This window comes from Lycorma delicatula, chromosome 10 (assembly GCF_047948215.1).
Source record: "Lycorma delicatula isolate Av1 chromosome 10, ASM4794821v1, whole genome shotgun sequence".
Taxonomy (NCBI): Eukaryota; Metazoa; Arthropoda; class Insecta; order Hemiptera; family Fulgoridae; genus Lycorma; species Lycorma delicatula.
Window position 1 is genome coordinate 88,699,982 of NC_134464.1, and position 16,507 is coordinate 88,716,488.

At 30.9% G+C, this 16,507-nt stretch overlaps 1 protein-coding gene across 1 annotated transcript; it reads left to right on the forward strand.

Moving 5' to 3' along the window:
- Window positions 1–1,288: 1,288 nt before the first annotated feature.
- LOC142330905 (uncharacterized) lies at window positions 1,289–2,077 on the forward strand (the record flags this gene model as incomplete). Its single annotated transcript, XM_075376373.1, has 2 exons — window positions 1,289–1,395; window positions 1,495–2,077. Coding segments are annotated over 2 exons (690 nt in total), but the record flags the coding sequence as incomplete, so codon positions are not given.
- Between the last annotated feature and the right edge of the window lie 14,430 nt (window positions 2,078–16,507).

The window sequence follows — 16,507 nt, forward strand, 5'->3', positions numbered from 1 at the left end:
GAGCTCTTTATACGATGTATAAAGTTTTAATAAATGTTTGAAAATATATTTAAAACGAAGTGCAAAAAAACAAAACACATTTCAGTTTTTTTACAGATAGGGATGATATTTGAAAAAAAAATCTTTTAATTATTTATATATGCATTGTAGGTAGCAAATTTGTTTTAATAACGTTTTCTGTAAAATTTCTTTAAAGAAAATTGAAATTGTTTTTTTCAAGATATATCCTCACCCCCCTTAAAAAAATTATACGAAGAATGTCCCATAAATATTCGAGCCAAATTTGAAAAAAATTTGTCAGTCCTTTGGTATTAGCTAACAGCAGTAGGACACAAACACATACATACTTACGCACATACATTTGTTTTTTATTTGATGTAAATAAATTCGTTGGATCCTAGAATATAAAAATTTACTAAATACACGGAACTCCAATTTTAAAATGATCATCATACTTTCCCCTTTCACCTGGAAAGTCAAAATTATTCAACTGCAATTCATAATAGATTTAAAAATAAATAGCCATTTCTGAATTTGACGACCTGATAAACTTTTTTAATTTACATTTTTATTTATGTTCCAGTAGGAAATTTTTAAATTAAGAATTATCTACTTAGACGTTAAATAGGTACGTACCAAATATTCGCACGCGTAAATGTTATTTCTTATTCTTCTACCAACATACAGTTTATAACCGATAACTTATAATTAAATAAACTGATTTATGATATATTTTATAACGATCGTTACACTGACAGGTATGTATGAAAGAGTTAGTAATATTCTAAGAAAACGGAGTTTTGAATAGCATCGTATGTGTCAAATTAACGATGATAAATAATGTGCTAATGGTTGGATATATTTCCTTTTATTAGTACTGTTATTATCAGTATTAATGTTATTTACTTAGTTCTCATCTAACGATTGTATAATAATAATAATGATCGTTGCATAATAATTGTGATTGTATAAAGAATTTATGGAATCTAATTAGAAATGTATGTTATTCTGTACATGAGAGTTAACGTGAAATAGTATGTAAAAGTATATGTAGTGGGATAAACTTCCTTTTCTTTCGATAGTATTTAATATCGACTGCAAACATCAGTAAGCATCAAAGAACCGTTGGCTACAGAAGAAGTATGTTGAAGTTTCTAGTGTTGTGTTTTGTCGTAACGGGAGGTGTATTGGGGGATGATAGTGAAAGTAAGGGTACAGTATACAAAATCAGTGATGCCGACCGACCATCAGAACAACACAAACTACCATTAAAAAATGATGATGAAAAAAACAAAATAAACGCGGGCTTTTTGATGTCGGCAGCTACGGTCATAGTTTCGGCCACGAATCATCCGGCATAGACGAGCATAATATTGGATTCGAAGGACATCACATTTCCGATGACCATCACATCTCTCACCAACAATTCGTACTGCATCACGAGGATGGAAATCACATCTCAAATGATCATCGTATTTCACATGACCTCGTTACGCCCCATCATGAGGTAACTAAAACAGTGACCTTAACCAAAGAAGTTCAAGTGCCTTATCCGGTGACAGTCGAGAAGAAAGTTCCGGTTCCAGTCGATCGACCGTATCCGGTGCATATACCAAAACCATATCCAGTACCGGTCGAAAAACATATACCGGTTCCGGTTAAAGTTCCCGTACCGCATCCTTATCCAGTAGAAAAAGCAGTACCATATCCAGTTAAAGTTCCAGTCGATAGACCGTATCCGGTGCACATCGCGAAACCATATCCAGTCTACGTCGATAAACCTTATCCAGTACCTGTCGAAAAGAAAATTCCTGTACCGTTTAAGGTACCGGTCGAAAGACCGTATCCGGTACATGTACCAGTAGAGAAACCAGTACCTTATCCCGTTGAGAAACCGGTACCTTATCCAGTTAAAGTTCCAGTCGATAGACCAGTACCAGTCCATATAATAAAACCTTATCCGGTTCATATTGTTAAAGCGTACCCGGTGCCTTATCCAGTTAAAGAGCAACACTCAACAGATCATGAAAATATTTCTCTAGATGGACATCAACATCATACAGGACATCATTTCTAGTCATTGAGATCTAATTCAATTCATCTTGCAAGAATTTCAGTTGAAATTTTATTTAAATATAATTAGTGTAATGTTATATTTGTAATGAACATATTAGGTTTTATCAATGAAATAAATCAAAATTTTTATAACATATTTATTTTTATTTTTTGTGGTTATCATTTTGTTTATTTTATTTTATTTTTTTTGGAATGACAACTTTATATATAATCGTAAATATATTATATTTTTAAGGAAATTGCATTCGTATGCTTTTTTTATGCATACGAATTTTTAATGCAATTATGAATTTTTTAAAACGTTTCTGTGTAAAGTCTTACGTTTACAGATGTTACAAACGATGTAGCAAGCAAGTAAGCGGAACAACACGAGCGTGCACATAAATTTAAAGTATTTTCACGCAAATAAACAAGAAATTGATTGAAAAACTTACCTTACCTTTCGTTAGCAGTCTCTACACATTATTTTTTATACAAAATTTTACGAGGTAGAAGATTTTTAGCGATTACATTTTTATTATAAACAAAAATTAATGCTTTTAATGATTTTTTTATTTTATTTTTTTAATATTAATAAAAAATAATATTTAACATTTTCATTAAAATAATAAATATTAATGCCTATTAAATAAATATTCTAAAAAAGATAGGGAAACGTAATATTTTTTGGTCTCAAAATAAAATTTACAGTTGTTACTATCATTTACAATATGTTTTGATCATTTAAAACCACATCCTGAGAAGATTCCAATGACGCTCCTCAAAAATTACATACTAATATTCCTATAGAGAACATTCAATGAAAGTATGCACATAAAGTCAGAGAACAGTACTGTTGTACAATCAGTACAACAGGTAGCTCAGCACAAAACAAAAAATCCCTTTCGGCACGCCGGAAGACGGAGGTAGATTTCACCGGTGCTAAGTAGGGGATAAAAAGGATTTCCACCTTAAAGTTAAGAAAAACTTCAAATTTACTTAATACGGCAATGAAAAATGTTTCACGTGAAGCAAACGTGAAGCCCCATCTTCCTAAAATTCCAGCAATGTTTTGGTCATACCTTCCCGTAAGGGTTGGTTATATCAAAAATTGTTTGAGACAAAAGTTTTAGGTAATATTTAGAAATCTAACGATCACTCTAAACCGATTCGATGCTGTGTCTATTAAGGGTGGTGTGATTTTTTGTCTTCAAAAGCCCATTTTTCTACCTTCTGGGCCAATTGTTGGTGATGTCAAAAAATTTACATACATAAGTTTTAGGTCCTTATCCAAAGAATAGTAAGAACTTTAAACAAATTCAATATTTTATTTAATCAGAAAGTTATAGCGATATTTTGTATTTTTCTAAAAATCCCCTCAATTTCCACCACCATGGTTCAATTTTGGCCGTTAACAAACCGTCCGAGATTATGGGACGACTTATTTTTAAGGAAAAATTTCAAAGTAATTGGCGCAAAATTACGGCAGTTATCGTGTTCACAACAAAGTAATATATATATATATATATATATGTATATATGTATAAACTTTTGAGCTGACGGTGGTTTTGGGGTCTGGGAGATGTGATACCTGAAGATATGTCGAAATTTTCCGGAAGTTGAATCATGGTACCCGTTACAATAGTTAGCTTTCTTATAAAATCTACCTAAATCAATCATAAGGATTAATAAACAAGAGAAATTATTAAATATCGAGATAATAATTAAACTACAATTAATAACGAATGAATAATAACTTAAACTGAACGAAGTGAAACAATGATATGATGAATAACACTCAATTGATGCAGGTCAAACTCAAATCACATAAAGTAACCAATGTCCAATTAGTGGAATCGTTTTTTAGTCTTCTGTTGTCTTCACTATTGTCTAGAAGGTTAAATAAATATTTAACCTGGTTGTTTAGCTGCAGTTTATACTTTTTATCGAGTCGCTATACTATTTTCAAACATACGGTAAATCCAGTTATTCGTGGATTTCACTGTTTCTTACAAACCAAGGCGGTTCTGTTATGCTTCTCATTAATTTATTTTGGAATCGCTGTACTATCTCGACGTTGCACTTCCAAGTAGTACTCCAAAGCTGGACGCAATAGGTTCAAATCGGTTTCAGGATCGTTGTATATAATAACTGTTTGTTAGATAGTGAAAGCTGTGATTTCCTGCTCAGCAACCGTTACATTTCCTGAAAGTTAATATTCAGTTGTTTTCTGTTTTCTCTTATGATCACATGTCGATCAAAATGAAGACCAAGGTACCGTACATTTTGAGCATACCGGTATGAAGACACCATTGTGGTGGATTCGTGGGCAGTCTCCTCTCCTCACTGCGAATGTTACGCGATTCAAAACTTCGCAAAACAATAGAAAAATATTATTTAGATTTTTCTTTCAGAAATTTTTATTTGTTTTCTTTTTTTTAATTTATCGTTAAATGAAAAAGTAGTAACTTTGTTCTTTGTTATGAATTTATAATTTTTTAATTATTTTAATTAGTTCAGATATTAATCGTTTTTTATTTCCGGTGAGTGTAAGAATACCTAAGGCTTAAGCGAGTAATATTATTAATTATACGTGCGCAAATTGTAAATTTCACTTTTACTGCTTAATAATCACTAGAATTCGGTGAGGTTGGTATATTAATTTACCGCAGTATACTTGATTCATTGTAATAGGCAATTAGAAACAACTTTACTCTTCAGTTTCCCTCGTTTAAGCCTGTCATTGTTTGCTATTCTTGGAAATGTTTGTTACACTTTTATTTGGATCCGGTAATTCATATGAGGTTTCTTAAAATCGATTTGTTTGTGCCTAACATTTATAAACTAAAGGAAGACTGGGTAAAATGTCTTTTATGCCACAATTTTTGCTTTTCAATACAGTAAAATCGCATTTCTTATTTTCACCTCACCCCCTTGACCATTTTTCAAAGATTCATTCGCCTGTACATATCTATAAAAATGTTTAAAGATATAATTTTTTGAAGCTCTCAATAAATTGTTTTGTCTTAATAAATTTCGAGGTTTTTAATAAATTATACAATTTACGTACAAAAAATAAATAAATTTTGTTATAGTACTTCATTTGTAGCTAAACACATATAGATTTTCAAATTAAATTTTGAATTTTATACAATAATTCACGCGTATTGCATATAGTATATTTTGTTGGTCGCTAAATTATTGTAATCGAGTATATTTGTCAAATCCGTCCAAGTAGAAATATATAATTGATTTAGCCTCCGTTGCAATTATCTGTTCAGCTCGCAAATCAAACATCATACGGTACTATTAATTGAATTAAACGTCGGTTTATGAGAGGGTAACTTCGTGTAATGTACTGTATCTGTAGGATACGCAACGCATGATGGGTGGAACAGTTGTATTATTTGTGAATGAATACTAGTTACGAAACAAAGCTACTATTTCTCTTCCTGCCTATACCCTGTTTCTGCTTCCTTCCCTAATGTTCGTACATGTATGTAGAAACAAACCCTTTCATATAAACAACGCAACATGTTTACGCTATACTGGACGGAACAAATATTAATTTGCATCGTGTAATCGGGTTTTATTTATTTGTTTACAATTTTTTTCCCAATATACTTTATTAATAAGTATACATAAATACAGCGACTGATATTCGTTTTTTTATTTTGAAATTCAACATTTTTAAGTTTAAACGTGTACTTTCAAACTAAATATTTTAATTTGTTTAAATTTAACAATTACTCTATTCTCATAAAAAAAATTAAATTATAAATTAAATAAGCCATCTTTTCTTTACATTTCTACTTTTTGAAGTCGAGCAGTCAACAATTCAAAAATACCGTCAATTTCTAACTGTAAATTTGGCGTTGAATCCAAAAACCTAACAAAATTTTTTTTAAATAATGAAAGATATTCTTTTTAGTTTTTGGGGTGTTTTTATTTTTTAAACCGACATTTTTTTTTATCAAAAGGATATTCATAAGAAAAATCACGCTTATTATAGAGAGCCTGGCTAATTTGAAAATTACCATTTACAGAGAAATTATATTATGTTGAATTATAATTATATTAATAGCAGTCATTTTGCAGTGCGCCCAGCAAATTGTAACATTATCACGCAATCTATAATCGGCCTGATATTTGCAATATTACTTATAATTATAAATGTAAATTTAATGTAACCAAACTAATTTAAGCTCGCTTCGCTCGCTAACCTTAATGAGTGAATATAGGTTAAGTTAAGTTTGGTTAAATTATATTCATAATGTCTCTGCAAATGGTAATTTACCAAATAGCCGAGCTCTTATTCCAATTTGCCTACAACACACACAAACACACACACACACACACACACACACACACACATATATATATATATATATATATATATATATATATATATATATATATATATATGTATATATTGTGGTTTCTACGAGTCTGTTACTCTTTTACACAAAAATTACTCAACCGATTGAGCTAAAATTTGATAGATTTTTTTGAATTAAACAGGCTTTAATTGTTATTGATCAGTATTATTTTCACACGCATGAGGATAGTAAACACACTGGGTATCCATGGAGTGGAGCTCCCTGGTTACATAGGAAGGTCGAGCGAAACGAGCCCTGACTGGCTAGTTTTTGTATAAAGGTTAATCTGTATTTTACTCAGTTAACTTTTTTTTTATTTTATATATGTATATATATATATTTATTTATGTAATTGAACGTAGAGCGCATAAGTATTTTGGTTATCGACTATACATCATTATAATACAGTCATATCCGAAAAAAATTTAATGTTTCATAAAAAGAAGTCGACCCCTTTAATTATTTGGAAGACGTTACAGCAAGAGTACCATTAGAATTGTATGTACAAAAAAGAAAAGAGTCGTCGAAATCTGTACATTTAGCAAAGTTTAAGACTCTAACATACGTTTGAGGGTCAGTCAAAATCATGTACAATTTTCGTTCTACACTTGTTTTCATACAAGTAGGGGCCCAAAATGTACATCATTTTTCTTCCCTTATCAATGTTCTTGGTCCAGCTATCCACAAGCTTGCTTATTCATTCCAAGAAAAACGTTTTCGGTTCGTCGCGTAGCCACTTTTGCATTATTTATGCACATCTATATCTGTGAAAAAAAATCGACGACCTTGCAAAGCATCCTTGAGCGACGCAAACAGATGAAAGTTAAAGGAAGCAAGATTTCGGCTGTTGGGAGAGTGTTCCAGTACCTCAGAATTCCAATTTGTTTTCGACAATTTTTTCGACAACAGACCTCGGCATTTGTTGCCAATTGCTGACTACAGCTTGTTTTTAAAGATTTCACTGTAACTCGCACTGTTGGTCGTAGTCTCTTTTCCGTGAAGACTTCATGGAAATCATTCTCTGAGCTTGATGAATCTTGTCTTTCGTGGTGGAGGTTGACGGGCATCCTGTTCCCTGCGTCACAATCGTACGTCCACTTTTAAAATTATCGACAAACGAAAAATCATTTTGACGTGATAATGCACTGTTCCCGTATTGTGATAAAAACCTATGATTAATTTCAGCCCCTTCATTAACATCCGTAAAAGATTAAAATCTAACCGCAACACTTCACAGTACTCTTTTATGTATTAGTTCATGAAGAAATTTGGAAAATATTTTCTGAAACTAAGCAAATACAAACATACAACACTTTTTTAATTATTTATTTTTATTTTTTTTACATTTTTTCATTTAAAATCTTTTGTTTATTTTTTTATCATTTTAAATCAAACAGCGAACGTAATAAAAATGAAATGGTTCAGAAAATTACGTAGTTCATCATTGGGGATTAAAAAAAATTTGATACTTATCATTCTTTAAAGCGTATCTTTATAATTTTATTTATTTACAGTACGATGTATAAAACTTATATGGAACTTTAGAAAGGTTAATAATACAGATAAATTATACTATATCCATATTTTTGGCCGTTTTTCAATTAAAAAGTTTTTAAAACCATGTAATAAGTAATATTTTTAACACAAAAATTACTTTTTAGAGGAGATATCAACATTTGAATTTTAAGGATTTCATGTATTATTATATTATTAAAAAAAAATCTGGTATCCCGCATTATTTCAGTTAATAAAAAAATGCGACATATTTCCTAGCATACAGTGTAGTAAGAATATATTAGAAGTTTGTTATTTGTATTATATATTTAAACGGCTAATTTAATTGGAAAAAATAGATTAATACAAAACAAATCTAGTATAGGACTCTTCCATTTTCCTCTATACACTTATCGCTCAATATATTATCAATAGGAAAGTCGAATTATCCTTCAGCCTGATGGAATATTTTTTATATTATAATTTAGGTAAACTTACAAAATTATTATTGATTTATTTTTTATTATTATAACTGACAATTCCGTTCAGAACCCCCGAAATGCTTTAATGTGTTAACGATAAATGTGACTGTTTTGTAGTTTTAACTGTACAGTTTTATATTGTTATTTTTAAATTTAACAAATGTTTTGCTTTTTTTATTAGGCTGTATATTTTTGAATTGTCAGTTGTTTTAAACTTTATTGTTTTTACATTCTTAAATCTTTTTTTGTTTCAATTTTTATTTATAATCGGTTACATTTTTATATAAACCTTATGTAAATTGTATTATATACATACCCATTGAAAAGGAATTCCCATTGAAATTCCTCAAGAATTCGGTAGAACATAATTAATTTAATTTTGAAGAAATTTTCTATTAGTAGTATAGTCGAAAACATTAACAGTAACAACAATCATAAAAATAGCAGATCGATGAAAAACTTAGAATAAATTAAATACGAGAGTGAAATGAAGACAGAAACGGAGAGGAAGGGACGGAAAGACTGATTAATGCAAACCACCCGGCGGGTGTAATTACACTTTGGAGTTACTTAGGTCCAGGAAGTGTAGCCACCTAAGTCTTAGCTCACCATTGTCTACGAGGTTTACCGCCAAGCGGTTAACGTTGTCATTTAGCCGAGGTTTATAATTCAATTTGAAACGTTGTATTTCTTCCTTGACGTACCGGAGATCCAAATATTTGTGAATTTCCACTTTTTAGCGAATCACGGCGCCTCAGATATACACATCGGTCGTTTGATTGAAACCGCTGTATTATTTCAAAATTTGACTTCCTTGTCGTGCCCCGTAGTTGGATGCCGTTTATCCATATTGGTTTCGAAATAGCCGAGTATAAAGTAGATTATTAGACATAGATAACTCATACCTCCTGCACAGCAACTAGTACATTTTGTTGAACTTCATGTAAAATTGCTTTCTCTTCTACCTCACATAAACCTTCCGCGTCAAATGACGATCCAGGTGAAGAATCTGGGTCGTCCAATTAAAATTTTACATGTAATAGAAATTTATGATGCATAGTCATGCATCAAAAATCTTAACTAGAATTCTATACAGAAGAATTGAGAGGAGAGTGGAGGAAGTGTTAGAAGAAGACCAATTTGGTTTCAGGAAAAGTATATGGACAAGGGAAGCAATTTTAGGCCTCAGATTAATAGTAGAAAGAAGATTAAAGAAAAACAAACCGAGATACTTGGCGTTTATAGACCTAGAAAAGGCATTCGATAACGTAGACTAGAATAAAATGTTCAGCATTTAAAAAAAATTAGGGTTCAAATACAGAGATAGAAGAACAATTGCTAACATGTACAGGAACCAAACAGCAACAGTAACAATTGAAGAACATACGAAAGAAGCCGTAATAAGAAAGGGAGTCCGACAAGGGTGTTCCCTGTCTCCGTTACTTTTTAATCTTTACATGGAACTAGCAATTAATGATGTTAAAGAACGATTTAGATTCGGAGTAACAGTACAAGGTGAAAAGATAAAGACGCTACGATTTGCTGATGATATAGTAATTCTAGCCGAGAGTAAAAAGGATTTAGAAGAAACAATGAACGGCATAGATGAAGTCCTACGCAAGAACTATCGCGTGAAAATAAACAAGAACAAAACAAAAGTAATGAAATGTAGTAGAAATAACAAAGATGGACCACTGAATGTGAAAATAGGAGGAGAAAAGATTATGGAGGTAGAAGAATTTTGTTATTTGGGAAGTAGAATTTCTAAAAATGGACGAAGCAGGAGCGATATAAAATGCCGAATAGCACAAGCTAAACGAGCCTTCAGTAAGAAATATAATTTGTTTACATGAAAAATTAATTTAAACGTCAGGAAAAGATTTTTGAAAGTGTATGTTTGCAGTGTCGCTTTATATGGAAGTGACGATTGGACGATTGGAGTATCTGAGAAGAAAAGGTTAGAAGCGTTTGAAATGCGGTGCTGTAGGAGAATGTTAAAAATCAGACGGGTGGATAAAGTGACAAAATGAGGTATTGCGGCAAATAGATGAAGAAAGAAGCATTTGGAAAAATATAGTTAAAAGAATAGATAGACTTATAGGCCACATACTAAGGCATCCTGGAATAGTCGCTTTAGTATTGGAAGGACAGGTAGAAGGAAAAATTGTGTAGGCAGGCCACGTTTGGAATATGTAAAACAAATTGTTAGGGATGTAGGATGTGGAGGGTATACTGAAATGAAACGACTAGCACTAGATAGGGAATCTTGGAGAGCTGCATCAAACCAGTCAAATGACTGAAGACAAAAAAAAATGTAATAGAAGAAATCCAATACCTTACGCTTTCAGCATGCGAAATTAAAATGCCATCAGGTTGACCCGTGGGCAGTCTGCTCTCTTCATTGCGATATAACATGGCTCGACTTAGCTTGATCAATCTTCCAGCCACCTCCTAATATTATATTTAATTCGGATTGTAGATTATTTGAGGCCACAGTTTGATTATTATCACCAACCAGAATAGTTGTGTTTTCGGCAAAAATAGTAATTCATAAATTATAGTTTAATTTTAATGACGGTTTGTGTTTGCATCTGTGTTTTAATGTACTGTACTTTTTAGCACTAGGTAATTTTTTTTTATCAAATGAGTTTAAAATGTAAAAGTTTCTTGTAACATGGGTTATTCATTTCATTAAAGATACATAAATATTTCATAATAAAATACCTAATATTTTATTCATATAAAGGAAATTTTTTTTTCAGGCCTAATAGAAATGGAATACAACAAATAACAATATTATAAAGCTGTTCATATTCGAACCACGACCAAAGATGTTAATTAAGAAGGTAAATTTTTTTACTAGCTAAACTATAAGTTCATATTGATTAATTTTTTTTTCAAATTGTTCTTATAGACCAATTTAACATATAATGCAAAACGTTCGCTAATAATCACTCATCTTCTAATGCATTTATTTCACATGACTATTTCTCTTATAACTCGTTCTGTTATGATTAGTTTTGTTCTTAAATTAATAATTTCCGGTTTTAGTGTTTGGTACAGTTGGCCGTAAAGTATAATGTTTAATATATTTATTTTATTATTTTTATTACAGTAATTTATTTTTAATTATTACTTTTACTTCTACTTGCTATGCATTTTATTATAGTCTGTTATAACGTGAACATGATTTTTTTTTTGTTGTAAATTTTAATAATTATTTATTATAATTTTAACTATGAACTTATTTACATTTTTTAAGTGCTGTAATGCGCTTATTGCAGTATATCAATAGATATGAGAATATTTATAATAATTTCAATCAGTGTCATTTTTTAGATAATTATAGTTAAGTTTTAATTTAATAATTTTCTTAAAATTAATCTATCTCCCTGATCAAAATTCACACGTAAAATTTTTATGTGGTTTTTAATAGTTTTATTGAATAAATAAATAGAAATTTGTTAAAAATTGAATTTAGGAAACAAATCTATATTAAAATTTTTATATTAAGTCTTAATATAAAAAGTAATTAGTTATTAGCTTTAAATTAACTATTTACTATTAATTTAAAAGAATATGTTATGTCACTGGATTTATAATCGGATTTACCAAAAAAAACCTTCTTATAGGTCTGACGTCTACAGTTAATATTAAATTAATTTTAATTTCTGACGTCAGCTTCATTTGCATTTATTTCGGGCGTGGTATGGACTATTTATTATCTTTGTACCACTTTAGTACGACGAAGTTTACTTTAAAGAAAAGGAATGTAATTGAGAATTTTTTAATTTTTACTTTTAATATGATCTCATCGGTTATTTTTTCATCATAAACTTTAAAAAACCATTACCTAAATAGGCAATATTCCGTTCCACTTTGACGGTTATTTTGTTTTAACATAAAAGCTTTGTTACTTAATCCTATGCAGCTATCTGGATGTTCGCTTCTTATGACTTAACTACAATCAAGAAACGTCTAAGTTTTTTGATAACTCAGGAGTTCCACAGAGTTCAGTTCTGGGACCGGTGTTATTGCTGGTCTACACTGCTAACCTGTCTAACACAAAATGTATTACAGTTGCGTCATATACAGATGGCACGGCAATCTTGGTGGTCGACGGTAGTCCGATATAGCCTCGAAAAATTACAATTCGCACAGGATAATAACAGTGTTTGGCTGTGTAAATGGATAATACGGGTAAATCCGGCAATGTCCAGCCGCGTAACCTTCATGATGAGAAGAGAAGACTGTCCTGAAGTTCATTTAAACGGTACCGGAATACTCGTGCTAAGAAGGTAAGATATTTGGGTCGTTCATCCCAAATATCTTACCTTAATATCGGCGATCAAGACACTTGTTCACCGTTTAACTTGGAAATGTCATGTAAGAAAGAAAAAGAGACTGAGTGACATTACATTTACTGTGAATGGATGTAATGGATATTGGGTAAATAATCAACTTTTTTTCCTAAGTACTGCTATACAAGGCTTTCTTGAAATCGGTCTGAACTTACCGAAATAAACAATGTAGGTACAACTAGTAACAGCAATGTGGTGATCATTCAACGGTTCCAGAATAAAATACTACGGAACCCAACACGAGCGGCGTGGTTCGCGAATAATACTGAGATACACAATTACATACGAATTCTATACGTTTGAGAAGTTGAACTCCTAGTTTCGAGATATGTGTCCAGGCTGGAGAAGCGCGTTAGTCATCTAGCTTTCAATTTACGTGACAGTAGTGAAACGTTAGGTGGCTAAAAAGACTCCATGTACTTGATCTTGGTTGTTGTACCGTTATGATGATAGGGTTTTTTGATGATGCCGCCTCTTATAATTGTTTTTATCTTATTTCCGGTTATTCAAATATATCCTACTTGTGTATCAGATTTTGATTAAATTTTTAGAAGTATGGTGTGGCGAAGTATATGAAGTTTGTTTTGAAAGGTGAGTAATGCCTATGTAGGATTTTATCAATTCATTATTATTCCTGTAGAATAAGAGTTCTGACACTATCAAATATTGTCAAATTATTTAATAGTTATTAGTTTCCTTATTGATTCATATTCATTTTTTTATACTCATTGAGAATTACCATTGATTGATCCTATTTCAAGTGATAGTCTAATCATACGACTTATATCTTCAAAATGGAAGCCGATTGTAAACATATGAATTAACAAAAAAAAAATTTTTGATTCTTTTATTCTTATGTATACATTAATATAATGGGACCCATCGGGAAAATGTATGTTGGTAATGAGAATTTATAAATTGAAACTTAACCGTCAGCTACCATTTACTGGAGGTGAAGGTGGGTCCCACTGAATCGTAAAAAAAAATTGTCGTAACAGCTGATCTATCATAATTACTACTCCAGAAAATTATTTCGATATAAACATTTTAAGCAGATATTTTCAAGCTTTTTTTAGATATATATATATTTTTTTTTCTTTTGGAGGATTAGTTCAACTGTAATATTAGTTTGACGTCAAGTTGTCGCCTTCATTTAAAGTTTTCATCTTGAAACTTCCAGTATTAACTTCTGCTCTTAATGTATTTGACTGAAAAGAAATAACTTTATGAACTCAATTTAAGGAAAATAAAGCTATTAATCCATTTGAATAGAAAAAAAAGAATAAAGAAGACGCTTTCCTTTTATTCTTTTCTCTTTTTTATCGATTGAAAAACTTTAATGAAATGCAGAAGGATCTATATCCTTTGTGTTATTACTATTATTATCGAAACGGATATGATAATCTTTTCGAAGTATCGTATCTTTATATTATAACCGTGTTTACTCTCTTTCATCAAAACCTTTTTAAAGTAGTTCTAATTTATTTTATTATCAAAATTCATATTTTTTAGTTAGATATTTAAGAATCCAATTTTATGAAAAAACAAAAATTGTAAATGTAAAAAACGTAATAAAAGGATATTATAAAAATTAATGTATAATGATACCATATAGTTGTACGACCTATTTGCCTCTAGCAGGAACGTAAATCGCTATCTTTTTATAATCGAACAAACTGTTATTAAAGATAAAAACAAGATTTTTTTTTTAAATTCATATTAAGATGAAAATTTAATGTCATATGATTATATAATATGAATATATATGATATATGAATAATATGATATATATATGAAATAATAAGGCCCATCAAAAAAATTAGCTTAATATATTTATTACTTTTATATATTTTTTCCCAACGGGTTGGTCTAGTGGTAAGTAAACAGCTCATTTTCAAAGTCGATGGTTCTGAGGTTTAAATCCTACTAAAAGTGGATACCGGTGTACTTTGGTGGTTGGGGTTCAATTAACTACACATCTCAGCAATGCCTGGCCTAAGTTTATTCAAAACTACACCTCATTTACAAATCATACATATTATTCTCATCTCATTGGAACGTTACGGTGGGAGGGGGAGGGTTGCTCATAGTTCACTAGTTGAACAGATTGCAACGTATACATTAGGAATAAAAAAAAAATGTATAAATATTTGTTTTTCAACCAGTACTATAAGAAAACAAATTATTTTATAAGTGTATAAGTGTTGGTATCTCTGAAGTCTATTAGCTGTTTTTTAGTAGGAGTTATTCTAAATTTTACGTAGGAGTTAATTCATAAATTTCTTTGGGTTATTATTTTCTTGTAGTAAAAATCCTACTAGGGAATTATATCTACATTGTTCTTCCAAAATTGTGTTCAAAGAGAGTGAGCAGCTCGTTTGCTTCAGTTTGGCGGTCTAAGCTCAGAAATTTCCTTACAGATAATTCGAAATGATCAATCATGAAATATTTCTTTTTCGTCGCATTTTAAGGAATAACCAAGCATAGCTGTACTATAGCGCTAGACGGGAAAGTATTCTAATCGGTCCAAAATTGGGCATATGGGGTTTTCATCGGATCTTGATGTTTTCTCACCAAAACGCGGTCTTTTTGGATGGAAATTTTCTGGATACTAATGTTTGTATGTACCTGTGATCGGTGTTAAATCATCTTATATCTCCAGAACTACTGGATCGATTTTGACCAAATTTTGTCAGATTACTTCTATCTATGGACATTGATGCCATTAAATTTTCAATTTAAAAGGTCAAGGGGATGAGGCTTTAGAGCATGGTCATCTTCAACCTCAAAATTTTGCTTAATGCCATATTTTTCTTACACACATCTGTTAATATTTTAAAAAAATAGTATTTACAAACCAAAATTTTGCAATATCGCACCACCACCCCAAAAAATTCTGTAAACTACATTGCTGTGGTGTGACGCTAGAGATGAATGGTAGAATTAAATAAATGAATAATATTTAAAGTGTAAAAAGGTAACTCGGTCTGGTTAGGTCTCGAACTCGATCGTCCGGTTGTCTCGGAAGCTGGTGCGTTAAGCTTCGCGGCCACACCTGTCTTCCGACCTTACAAGCGAAATTTGTTCTATGTAAGTTGTAAAATTACATTATATTAGTTAGTGTCAACCATCGCCGTCATTACCGTCTCACCTGCGCGAATTAAATACGGTATGGGCGCGCTTTAGTTAGAATCATTGAATTAAGTAAACGAAAAATATTGTATTTAAATAAAATGACATATATTTCAGATTACGTTGCGCGTGTAAGCCGTGTATCACAAACATCTGTGCTGTCAGCTTTTTTCCTGGCGATAGTTTAAGTACTAACATCCTTTGCTAGTTTTTTTAAAATTCTCATTGAACACGATTTATTTGGTACGGTTTACCACTTTTGTATTCAATAAATGCCTTACTTTTATCATTTATATTCACGATTAATAAACATTTCTTCAGGTTTCATTGTCCAACGGGACACATTAGTTCGTGTATTAATTAATGATTGATCTATACGGCCTGAATAGTGAAATTTTCACGGGTTAGATGTTGTAAACCATTAATATAATAATAGAATGGGAATGTTGTTTTGGGAAGATATGTCTCTCACAATATTCTTCTTATTATTTTAATTATGTATCACAATATTCTTTGCACCAGACTGTTTACCTCATCGTTTTTTTAACAGATTCAAAAAAAGGATTATGTTTGCAAAACGTATCAATTTTACATAAATCTTACA